This window comes from Pogona vitticeps, chromosome 7, assembly GCF_051106095.1.
Source record: "Pogona vitticeps strain Pit_001003342236 chromosome 7, PviZW2.1, whole genome shotgun sequence".
Taxonomy (NCBI): domain Eukaryota; kingdom Metazoa; phylum Chordata; class Lepidosauria; order Squamata; family Agamidae; genus Pogona; species Pogona vitticeps.
The window spans coordinates 20119895-20133126 of NC_135789.1; the positions used below are offsets into that span (position 1 = coordinate 20119895).

Below are 13232 nucleotides of genomic sequence, written 5' to 3' on the forward strand. Positions count from 1 at the left end.
ATGTCAACTTATGGCTCGTGTGACCACAGAGAAGGCTCTGTATGCCAGCTCAGGCACACGTGCCATAGGTTTGCTATCTAGACTATTTTTTACCTTTTAAGAGAAAAAGAAACAAACAAGAAATTTCCCTCCCGTCCTTCCTCTGTGCTTTGCTTTACCTGTTTAATGATCTTGAGAAATGAGAAGCTTCATCTCCACTCACCTGCAGAAGGGAATGGAGAGGTAATTTTGCATTTCTTTTACATTGTTGCTAAGCAACACAGCACATCAGCAAAGCACTGAAAGCGCTTTTTAAAGTATTAGCAACAACTAAAAAGTATTTTAAAGTATTAGCAACAACTAAAAAGAAATACTGTACAAAGCTTTCACTTCCTTCTGCTCTTCAGGCGAGTGGCCAGGAAGTTTCCTATTTCTCTAGATCATTAAGAGGTTATAGCAAAAGGGCAGCCAAGCAGCCACTTTGGTTTGACCCCCCACACACTGGCACTGAAGCAAAATGGAGAAATCCTACCTGCACGCACACACACAAAATAATTCCTTACAAGGACCCCAAAAGATGTGAGTAGGCATCCATCAGTAGTGGGCTGATTTGTGCTGTGATGTACTTAATGTGCTCAGTGGGGAAAGGAGTAAACCAGCCCACCCACACCCACCCAGAGCAAACTAAGGGGTAGATGCCTGTCTGATCACATCCTCAATTAAATTAATTTCTGCCGCTGGACAATGAGGCCATCTGGCTTAAACAGTGAAAATTTAAGCCAACAGGATTTCAGCCAATATCTCAACAAGCCTGAAATCTGGTGGGTGTTCTGTGATTCAGGCAGACTTCTTGGTCTGAGAAATCAGAATGGCAAACAAAGACGAGCGTAGCTAATCACAAAACAAAGCAAGCTAATTTGAAAATTATATATACTGTAGTGAGAAAAGCTTCTAGGGTTACCTTCAGATGGCCTCAGCTGTTAAGCTATTTCCTCCTCTAGGTATGGGATATCTCTATGGTTTGGTCTTCCTAGTATCACGTTTGAAACGAGTCAGGACAGACCAAACCACTGTCTCTCTCACAAGCTGGAGAAATGATTGGAAAAAAGTTTTAAAAGTTTCAAACCTCTGGAATGTATTGATCCATCACAAAACTATGCTCACCAACAAATACAGTATCTACAACTACTTATAGAACAATCCAGGAGGGATTGCACCATGTCTACCTTCTCCTTAACAATCCTGCCAGCGAGGAAGGGAGAGATCAAGTTGCATTCAGGGGACGTGTATTTTTAAGGATTTAAATATTTCTCAATATTTCCCCCAATGTCCAATCAAGAGAAAGCACAGCAGATCTGCTGGGGGGGGGGGGGAGGGGGAGAAAGGCTTCTTTTTCTTTTTTACATTAGCAGGCTGGAGGCTTGGAAGGCAGCCACACAACGTTCAAGCCACCCACAACAGCCAAGGCGGGCAATGGCTACCGCCAGAGCCTCACTGCCATTAAAAGCAAACCAACAAAACCTGGCGGAACTGTACTCCTCTAAGCCTCCTTAGGAGGCTCTGTATGGAAGTGAGAGCTGGACCATAAAGGCTGACCGCTGAAGAATTGATGCTTTTGAATTGTGTTGCTGGAAGAGACTCTTGAGAGTCCCCTGGACTGCAAGTAGAACAAACCTATCCATTCTGAAGGAAATCAGCCCTGAGTGCTCACTGGAAGGACAGATCCTGAAGCTGAGGCTCCAATACTCTGGCCATCTCATGAGAAGAGAAGACTCCCTGGAAAAGATGCTGATGTTAGGAAAGTGTGAAGGCAAGAGGAGAAGGGGATGGCAGAGGATGAGATGGCTGGACAGGGTCATCGAAGCGACCAACGTGACTTTGACCAAACTCTGGGAGGCAGTGGAAGACAGGAGGGCCTGGCGTGCTCTGGTCCATGGGGTCATGAAGAGTCAGACATGACTTAAGGACTAAACAACAACAAAGCCTCCTTCTCGGTCTGTGTTTTCTCCATCAAACAGAGGGCATGACAACCGCACCCCATTTGAGCCATACAGGGGTGGAGAAAGAGGAAGAGACCTGAGAAGCACCCGGAAATCCCTGTTCTGCACCTTCTGGTGGGCCTGAGCATGGCCTTTGTGCCTTAGAGAGTTGCCCATTGCTCCAGGGGTCCAATCCTGACCAACACAGATTTGCAGGCAACCTCCCAGCGCTGAATGGCAGTGGCTAGATCATGGACGGATGAGAAGACAGCCAAGAGACCAGGCTAAAGAAAGAGGAGAGGAGGAGTCTCAGAAAACGTGACTGCAGGAATCAAGGCCAAAAAAGGAAAGGCCACGGGGGAAGTCCATTGTTGTCATCAGAATATTTGTCTTTACCTATATTTCATATGCATCAGAATATTAGTCTTTCTTTAGAAAGACTAATATTCTGATGAATATGAAATATAGGTTAAAAAAAAAATAAAAATGTTAAGATAATTAGATTATTTTTGACATGAAGTGGGCTACTTCCATAATGTTATCTTGGCCAATTTGCTAGACCTTCCTTTGTCCACGTGGTGGAACATACATTGCATGTTTGTAACTGCTGCCTTGATTGAATTTCCCCACAGTCACAGAAAATATGTCCTGCATCCAAGGAGCCCCGTTTTACTTGATTGCTATTCCTACTTTGCTTCAAAATCTGTTAAGTGACTTCCAGACAGTCCAGCTACAGTATTGTCCTGGGGGGGCATAGAAAGAGCCTTGCTGAAGAGTCGAAAAGGATGGCAAGTGCACTCCGGCATCTCCCTGGGCAATGGGGTGCAGCCGACCCATCCTTCGCTTCCAGAAGCATTGCGTTGTAATAAATCCGGTCAAAGGGCCTAAACGGGAGCCGTGTGGCTCATCTGCAGGGGCATTTCTTAGGAGGATGTCTGAACACTGTCTCAAACACCCATGTAGTGGACCTGGTAACACGATATCCTCCGGGCAGGCGATTGGGGTGGGAAAATCTCTCGATTTCACTTTCTCCCACAATGAAAATTTTCCCCACAATGAACTGAAAATGAGGTGAAACCAAAGGTTTGCCCATCTGCACTGGTCCAATTCAACAGGCAGAGCTTCTCCCAGCACGAAGAAAGCAAGCTGCCCTCGGTGAGCCGGCCTGGCCTTGTGGAAACGGCCGGCTTCTCCACAGGGGAAAGGGTCGCTACCCTGAGTGGGCAGCCACGTCGTCGCTTGAAAACACAGGGATGCGAACCCAAATTTTTAAGAGGGAAGAGGAGTACTTGGAAGACCTGGGGCTGGAGAAAGGACTCTGTCCAGGTCAGGCTGAAATTCTGACGCTCCGCTGAGTTGGGAGGAAGCAGAACTCGTGGGCTCAGGACAGAAACAAAAAAGGATGCTCTGCCCATAGATCATCTTTTTTTAAAAACCAACCAACCAAGCCCAACACACTTCGTCCCAATGGCAAGGTGGTTTCGGGGTGGTGATTTTGGCCTTCTTCCCGGCTGTATAAAGGAACAGCTCAGTTCTCAATCTCTCTCTCTCTCTCTCTCTCTCTCTCTCTCTCTCTCTCTCTCTGTTTGAGCGTGTTCAAACAACTGATGGGAGTTGTTTGCAGATCAGTGAAAGAAAGAAAAAATAATAAAGAACTGAGTTTTATGGTACTGTATGTATAAAAATAGAGGTTGCAATGGTTAAACATGTTTATTAGATGTAGGGGTATGTCGTACCATTTCCATGAGAATGGTTTTACAATCATAATTATAATTCTAAGTGGTTGGATACAACGTCTATATATATCCAATATACAGTACACATTGTATCCAACCGTTGAAAATTATAATTATGATTATAAAACCATTCTCATGGAAATGGTATAACATACCCTTAAATCTAATAAACAGGTTTAACTATTGCAACCTCTATTTTTATACATACCATAAAACTCATGCCTTTGTTCTTTTTTCTGCCTTCTTTCACCAGCCGGCAAACAACTCCGATCAGTTGCTTGGAAAATTCGATGGGAGCACAACCCCCTCCTTGCGCGCGCTCTCCGCTCACCTGTGTTCTACAGTTATGCCCGTCTGTCCATCAACCAACAATTGACCTACAAGGTCAGTAGAAGGAACCACACTCTTAAAGGAACGGAAGCAAATCCCACTCTTTCTTCCTTCCCCTCAGAGACAGGGTTTCTCATCTTAATATCCAATCTACTTCCCTTTTCAGTAAACCTGTTCTCTGTGTGGGTAAGACTACACCTGATGTCCCCAAAATTCAAACCACTTCATGATTTTCTGTGTAATGATTAACCATTCTCCTGTTCCTTATATTGCTCAGGTGTTCTCTGATTGGCTTCCGTCTTCTCCTTCATCATCACCCTCAGTGGTTGGGCCAATTCCTTTGATTTTTTTTTTATTTATTTATTTATTTATTTATTTATTTATTTATTTATTTATTTATTTATTTATTTATTTATTTATTTATTTATTTATTTTTCTGAGTGTAGTAAGCCACAGTACAGTAAGCCCACTGAATTAATGGGGATTGAGAGGGTCAGCTCCTCTGTCAGTTCCATTAAATCAAATGGGCTTACTCTAATTTCCACTTACTGTGTGAAAGTGAGTTAGAGCAAGGCCATTTGAATCCATTGGAATATGGAGGAGTTGACTTCCCAAATCCCCACTGATCCAGTGGGCTTACTCTACTGTGCCTTACTATGGGATCCTTCCTACAGGATTTCAGCCATTTCATTATTTATTTTCATCTCACGATTTCTGTATTACAAATATGAGGAAATTTGGGGGGAAATCTTATCAAAAAGGCAACAAATGAAATCCTACTATTTCAAGTGGGCATAAATGTCCAACCCCTTGCTCAAGGCAGGAATACAAGGAAGGGGTTGTTGTGCAGAAGTGGAGAAGACCAACAGCAGGCCACAAAACCGGAGGCTTGTGGGAGGCTGGAGCCCTGGAAGTCCAAAGGATTTCTGCCAGAAGGGCTTCAGATTTGAAGGAGATCCCCAGAGGAAGCCGAACGCCTCCTTCCGTATCCTTATTTAAGAAAGAAAGATGCACGTCCGTCCTCCCGCTTGATCCCCAGGGCCTGGAGAAGCTGAAGGGAAGGATCCTCACAGATGGCCTGCGTGTGTCATCATTTATTTCCCCACATGCACAACTTCCTACAACTATGCCTCAGTTCTTGCAGGGGGTCAAGTTGTCATCACACACCTGCCCCAGACCTCATAGCTCCCCCCCCCCCACGGAGTGACTCTGTAAAGCTGACCACGTGGAGGGGATGATACTCCTTGCCCAGGGCCCCTTTGACCCGACAAACGGCCCTAAGTCGGTGGTTGGCAAGTAAGAGAATGGAGGATCTCAAAAAGCAGCATGAAAAACCCGTCTTTTGGACAGAAAGTATACCACAACTTAACACGGCATTTCGTAGCAAGACCCGCGAGGGGGCATTTGCACCCAACTTGGTAAGATCTTGAAAGAGAGCCAAACTGGCATGAAAGCAAGGAAGGCGTTTGCTCTTCAACATCTCCCCGCAAAGATCACATTACTAAGAATTTCAGGCTACAGAGATTCACACCATCCAAAAAAAAAAAAAATTTCAAAAGACTGCATAACCGGAAAAAAAGGAAACTTAGATATAGACAGATGCTTAGAAAGATGGCTGCAGTATGTTCAGACACACACACACACACATATATATACCTTTTAAATCCTGTTATCGCAAAGGAAGGGAAAAGAGGCTAAGACCTTTTCTCTCTCACAGAGATCATCTCCACAGACCGTGTTTTTTTGTTTGTTTGTTTGTTTCCAAGAATATTCACCAGCAGATCTAGGGGCTGCTCAACCCTGAGCTTGCCCTGCGCCTGCTGCAGGCTGCTCCGAGGTCTAAGGGTTCTGAGGTATCTGTTCTAGTTTCTCATGAGGAGAACAGGCACCGAGTCTCCACAATGCCTTCCTTGTTTAGGAAGAATGGGCTCCCTGCCGCCCCCGCCCCCCCCCCATGATCCTTCTAAGGCTGTCACACGGGAACTGTTCAAAAGCGGGACAGGTTCGCCAGGAAAAGATGCCAAGAGCTGGTTCAGCATTTCTTTGGCCTTGCATTCCTTCAACAGGAATTAATTAAAATGTTTGACTGTTTAGTAGCGAGGAGGGAGTACCGCTAATGTCCCACAGCTAGACTACACCACATGACCTACTGGCAGACACCGGAGCCCTCAAGAACCAACCAAACCGGATCCAGCGAGATGCTCTCCTAGGGATACCCTGGTGGCCAGAAAGGCACAAATTTTCTGTGGCCCAAGCTAACCAACACATGGTCCCTCACATGCCATCTTTTGACTTCTTTTCATCATTCCACTATACTGTACTGACTCTTCCCCCTTCTGGTTTATGGCCTGCAGCTGCAATAAAGACACCGGGACTGAAATGAAATATTTGGCGTCGATATTTAGAATTGGTCCTGCAAAGTACGACAGGGAGCCCAAACAAAGCTGATGCTTGATTACTCAGATCGCTCTCCTTTGCCTTGCAAAGAAGTTCTGAAATGTAATAGCATGCCAAAGGAACTGTGATACCAAATCCTGCGAGGTGCTAGTCCCCCCCTCCCCTATGCGGCACTGGTGAGGCCTCACCTTGAGGATTGGGTCCAGTTCTGGACACTACACTTCAAGAAGGAGGCCAACAAATCAGAACAAGTTCTGAGGAAGGCGACAAGGATGATGATCAGGGAACTGGAAACCAAGCCCTCTGAGGAACAACTGCAAGAACTGGGTGTGTTTAGCCTTGAGGAAAGAAGGGGTGATAGGAGAGCCCTTTTCAAAGACCTGAAAGGGCTGTCCTACAGACGAGGGGCAGGATCTGTTCTCCATCATCCCAGAGTGCAGGACATGCAACAAGGGGCTCAAGTGACAGGAAGCCAAATTTTGGTGGAATACCAGGAAAAACCTCCTAACCATTAGGGCAGTAGGGCAGTGGAACCAGCTACCTTGGGAGTTGGTGAGTGCTCCAACACTGGAGGCATTCAAGAAAAACTGGGATAATCACCTTTTAGATCTGCTTTGATTTGAATCCCTGCCTTGAGCAGGGGGTTGGACTTTAGGGCCTTGCAGGCCCCTTCCAAATGCACTTTTCTATGATTTCTATGATACTGTGACTGATCACTTCTGGTAGACGTAGGAAATAACATATTCTAAATTAATTGCAGTATCCGATAATTGAGAATACGCTTATCTTTTACCAATCTGATTGTTGGCTAATTAAAGAAAAATCGTGGGGTCTTTCACCAGTCTCTCACATGATGGGGCACAGGAGAAGAACCGTTGTTCCTCAAGCCCTGCCATTCATCCCATAAGCTTATATGGCTTGAACATGTATGTAGCATCCCAACCTGGGATAACTTCACAGCCTGGTAGCCCAGACGTAAATCTTCGTTTGTCTCATTGGTGCATGAGAGAAGAACTGCAATTTTTCCCCTTCTCCTGTAATATGGTAACATCGTTCACTCAACATTTTTCCCTGTCCACGTACATTTGTACAAATAACACAACACACACAGAATGATGGTGGTAGGCTTATTGCACCAATGTCTAAATATCAGAAATGTTGTATGTGTTTGTTTGTTTTGTTGTTGTTGCTGTTGTTTTTAATGAATCAGAGAGTCATTCTGCTCCTATTCTGCTTGAGGTTCTCTTCAAAAAGGGAAAATACAACTGGTTTTGCGCAGTGAACTTTTGGGCAAACTGCAAAAACCATGAGGGGAAAAAAGGGTTTCCTTGTTTTGTTCTCATGCTGCAAGGCAGGAAATCTTGTGGTGCTTGAACATTAAGAGGTCTCATGGTCCTGAGACAACATTCACCAATCAGCATTTTTCTGAGCATACTAGATGGGGACACCACCAAATGGCCGAGATTAGAAATGTGAGCAACTCATGATGCTCCGCCAGATTTCATATCAGTCACTGTTTCCTTGAGTTGCTCTTTTTTTAAAAGGGGTCATGGTGTTCAAACCACCAGCGGAGAGCTTTGCTTGAGATAATTCATCCTGCAGCCTGTCCTAGGGTTGATCCTTGAGAATGCTCTGCACACTTTCCCGGATCCCAGCACCCTCAAAAGCATCTATAGTGGGGTCTTGACTTAAGAACGGCTTGAGTTAAGAACATTTTGACTTAAGAACCACTCTCATAGGAAAATATTGATTTGACTTACATACTTAGATTTGAGTTAAGAACTGAAAAAAAAACACGTGGGAGGCAGGGAAAGTGCAAAATGTGAACTTTCAGTTAACTGTTGGCCAGTGAAAAGGGTGCCTGTCTGCTCCCTCACTCCTCCCAGCATTTAGAGAGTGGATTGGGAGTCTTCAGACTGCCTGGTACTGTCCTGCCTGGACTGTCTTTTCCCTGCCTTCCCCGAACCTTTCTTGACCTAAGAAAAAAAGAAACAAAATATCCCCCTCTAGGGGTCGAAGGCAGAATAGCAGCTTCCCATTAGTTTCTATGGACGGAAAAGAGCAGATACGGATCAAATGGTTTTCAAGGCATTCCTATGGGAAATGCAGATTTGACCTGAGAACTTTTTGACTTGAGAACCACCTTCCAATACGGATTAAGTTCTCAAGTCAAGACCCCACTGTAAGTGGGAGCGTTCTAGGATACAAAGTACTTTACAAGGACCCAATAGCCATGCTGTGGATTCCAGGACTTGGAAGACAGGGCCAGGAGGCAGGCAGCATTTGAGTTATAAAAAAGGAGTAATCAGAGAGAGAGAGAGAGAGAGAGAGAGAGAGAGAGAGAGAGAGGGAGGGAGAGAGAGAGGGAGGGAGGGAGGGAGGTGCGAAAATATCTTGCAGAGTAGGAGGAAAAGCATGGGAGGGGTGGGGTAGAGGTTTCAATGGCCAAGCACATACACTCAGTGCAAGTGAATCTGAAATCACACCACAGCTCCACTGATCTCGCTAGGAGAAGCCCCTTTTGAAAAGCAGCTTGGACTACAACTCCCAGCCACCATGGCCAGTAGCTGTTCTGGGTGCAGATGCTGGGAGCTGAACCTCGACAAGGTCCCTTTTTAAAACTCTGCCTAGAAGTGTCTTGGGACCTGATTTTCCAAATGGGGCTTTGCAAAATTATTATTCCAATAATTGTCGTAAACCTCTTGGTTTGCCAAGCCTGTCCCTGCCTTCACCTCTTACTACCGACGGCAGGCACAGAGAGCGTGGGAAACTTACTTTTTTGGACTTGAACTCCCAGAATCCTCTGGGCAGCACCGTTCATGGTCCTAATGGCTGGGGGAAGGGGTTGAAACGGTAGTTCAAACACCAACTTTTCCAAGTCCCGGGGACCCTTCATGGACAATAAAGCGGATCAGATGGTGTCTTTCCAGGTCATGGGGCAAAATACCACATCTGCCCCTTAAAACTATGATGGTTCTCCCTATTTTAAAAGCACACACTTGATACAGAAAGAAACCTCAGTTGGAAAACCTTATTAAGAAAGCTTGCGTGTCTGATGAGGTCCAATTTAACAAACCATGCCTAGGGCCACCGCTGGGTTTTCCAAAGCCCATTGAAGTGGAGTGGGGGTACATTGAGCAGGTGATAAAAATGAAAGCAGGCGAGCATCGTAGGAGCACATTTATGCTCTGCCAAACGAGACAAACTGAAGGAAGCACACAGCGGGTAACTACGGATTGCACACTCACGTTTTGGGTTCTTAATTGTGGTTGGGGTAAAACGCATGGCTTTATGTGACTGAGGCCAAGCTGGGGAGAGCTTATTTCTTTGTTACCTCTTTGGGGCTGGGATGATTTCACGCTGCACATCTTTAGACTTCAGGAGCTGTTGTTCGCGCACAGAACCAGTCACTATGTATCTGTGGAGTAAAAACAATCCCAAGTTAGAGGCTGGGGGGGTCTCTTTTTCCAGAGGTTTTATATATACTGGTAAATTTAATGCAAACTGCAAAATACATCCACAAACCAGCCACCCAAACCCAGGTCCATAGGTTAATCAGAGCATGTCATTAGAAGAGCAGATTTAAAGTTCAAAAATTGAAATATTAAGATCCACATTTTAGCCATAGTCCTGGACTAAAATCTCATTTTTGAGCATGTTTAGCTGGGACACCTGCACATGATCAGCTTTTATTTTTGTTGACACATTTTAAGGGCACCCAGGTAGGATAACTGTGTCCAGATGAATGGTGGCAACCAACAAACTGGAAGAACTGGGAAGACAACTAGTGGGGTTTTTAGCCCCTGTCACTCAGCCCCTGCCCGGGCAATGTTGCCCTTCCAGATTCTGAATCCTCTTTCTTCGCAAGGCGAGTGACATCACACCCAGCTACACCCGGGTAAGAAACAAACACAGCAGTTGCACCTCCCCGACCCTTGAGAGCCCCTCTCTCACCATGCTGGTCTAAGCCCCCCCTTTTTTGCTTCCACATAATATTCACTCTCCCCCCACCCGCCACTTTACAGCTCAGTATTCACAGGATAGAAATGGAGCTTCCTTGAATTACAGCTCCCAGAATCCCCAGCCAGTCAAACATAACCTAGTCAGTTCTTTGAGATGGCAAACAATTAAGGTCCGTGCAAAAATCCTCGTTTTGAATTTTTGTCTTTTCAGTTACTAAGACTACAATGCGCAGGCTCCTGTAGGTAACATTTTTGAACTACAACTCCTAGAACAATCCGGACAGCATGGCTAGTTGAGTCATGATCTACCCCATAATCTAAGCTGGGACATCAAAAGAAATTGTGGGAAATCCATTATTCACTACAAATCCCTTTGTGCCCACTACAATTCCCATAATACCCTCTCTAATTTGGCTAGTCCCCCTATAACCTATATGCTGATGATTCTGAATTTTGGCAAGGAATGATTAATAAATACTGTAATGAAGGGAAGAGAGCCAAAATAAATAAAAAGTATTGATATAAAACAACAAAAAGGAGATAAAGGCATACCAAATATAAAAAAATATATTATTTGGCTAATCAGTTGAGGTTCATTGGGGAAATTATATATAACCCAGAAAGGTTAATTTGGTGGAAAATGGAATCATCAGAATTACAGGCGGATACTGAAAAACATCTATTTGGTAAGATTAAGAAATATAAAATAAGCAAAATTAATCACCCGTTTTTAAAGACTATGTTAAACGTCTGGTACAAGTATAGAAAGAATTTATGTCCCTTTAACTTTCCATTAGAATTAGTGACTGAAATAGAGAATTTTCTTTCCAACATGAAAGCTTATGCAGAATTACTTAAAGAAAAAAAAGGATTAGATTAAAAGACTGGTTGAATAAAATGAGATCGAAAGATCAAATGAAACAAATCCTTCAAAATAAGAATACATCATGGTTGAATTATATGAAATTAGAAAGATGGACTACTGAATGGGTAAAGAAGTATAATAAAGGTAGAGAATATACAAAGTATTAACAATTTCTATTATCACATGAAGATATTCAGATGACTGATTCAGTAAAGGGTGCAGTTAGTAAAATTTATAGATTCCTGCTTGATCAGAAGAAGAGACTGAGAAAGGATTGGTGTGAGAACAAGACTTAGGAAAAAAGAATAAATGATGAAGAATGGAGGTAGATGTAGAAAATGAGGATTTTACGATTTATGTTGGTAAGAATAAGGGAGAAATTTTTCAAATTGGGTTTAAGATGGTATTTGACACCGACAAAATTGAAAAAAATTAACGCTAGTTATCTGAATGTCTGTTGGACATACTTTCATATGTGGTGGGAATGTGAAAAAAGTACAACAATTTTGGAAACTAATCTTTAAAGAACTAAATGACATATGTGAAAAAGATATAGAATTTAATCCTGAGATAGCTTGATAGATTATTGAGAATGTGGAATATGATAAGATGACTAGAGAATTGATTACCAATTTATTAACAGCAGCCAGATTCATAATAGCTAGGAATTGGAAATCAAAGTCTGGATTTCAAATGGAAGAATGGTATCATGAAATATGAAACACTGCTATAAATGATAAGTTAACTTGTAACTTAAAGGTTAAGAAAGGAGAGATGAAAAGGAATAATTTTTATGATTTATGGGGCAGATTTCTGGCTAACAAGAGGAAAAGGTAAAGCTCAAAATCAAGAATCAATGCAGTTCTGGAGAAGAGGACAATCAAGGAAGAAGAAAGACGGGTTACTTACCTGTAACCATGGTTCTTCAAGTGGTCATTCTGTGAATCCACACAATAAAGGGTTAAATCAGCGCCTGCGCTGGTCTCTTCGGAACATTCGAGAGCTCTGTAAAAGAAACATTGTTAGGATGACCTATACTGCGCATGCTCCGCCCACCCAACACTCAGTTCCATTTATCCACCACAGATACGAAGGATGTCGTAAGCACAAGTGACGGATAGTGGGGAGGTTGGGTGGGTTTGTGTGGATTCACAGAATGACCACTTGAAGAACCATGGTTACAGGTAAGTAACCCGTCTTTCTTCTGCGTGGTCTTCTGTGAATGCACACAATAAAGGGTGATTAGCAAGCTTGCTTACCGGATGGTGGGCCGTCACTGAAAAATAGAGGTGAGGACTGCTCTTCCAAAACTTGCTTCCTTCTTGGCTCTAACGTCCAACCTGTAGTGGGATATAAAGGTGGACGCTCGGGACCACGTAGCAGTCCTGCAGATATCTGGTAGGTCAACTCCCCGTAAGAGAGCCGTTGAGGACGCCACAGCTCTAGTAGAGTGGGCACGCAAGCCTTCCGGAGGGGTGCAATGCTGTACCTCATAGGCCAAAGATATTGTAGAGACTATCCAACGAGATATTGAAGACGGAGAAGCTGGTAGGCCCTTCTTTAGTCCAAAGAAGCAGAGGAATAATTTGGGAGATAGCCTGAACTCTTTGGTACGGGCGACGTAGAAGGACAGCGCTCTCCGAACATCAAGAGTGTGGAGCATGCGCTCCGTGTCATTAGTAGGATTGGGGAAGAGTGTAGGAAGAATCAAAGGTTGGTTGAGATGGAATTCTGAGACGCTCTTTGGAAGAAAGGATACATTCGTGTGTAGAATGACCTTGTCTTGGAAAAACTGTAGAAATGGCTGGTCAGCTCTGAGAGCCGCCAACTCGCTGGCTCTGCGAGCGGACGTGATTGCTACTAGGAAGGACACTTTTAAAGATAGCAACTTTAATGAGCACGTAGCAAGAGGCTCAAATGGGGGCCGCATTAAGGCATTCAAGACAAGGTGGAGTGACCACTGAGGTATTAGCGGCTTGTTGGG

The 13232-nt window shown here is 44.0% G+C and overlaps 2 protein-coding genes across 4 annotated transcripts in view; both read right to left on the bottom strand.

Moving 5' to 3' along the window:
- LOC144583991 (uncharacterized) overlaps positions 1-13232 on the bottom strand; it is a 484560-nt gene that overhangs the window by 339080 nt on the left and 132248 nt on the right. The gene's annotated exons all lie outside the window — the stretch shown is intronic.
- The window catches only part of LOC144583992 (uncharacterized), a 130158-nt gene that overhangs the window by 14525 nt on the left and 102401 nt on the right, over positions 1-13232 (bottom strand). For all 3 annotated transcript variants that reach the window (XR_013537965.1, XR_013537966.1, XM_078378908.1), the window contains one exon: positions 9756-9839. Coding sequence is in view for 1 of the 3 variants with exons in the window: in XM_078378908.1 (XP_078235034.1) it covers positions 9756-9839 (84 nt within the window). In the remaining 2 variants the exon portion in view is untranslated. The remainder of the gene's footprint in view (positions 1-9755; positions 9840-13232) is intronic.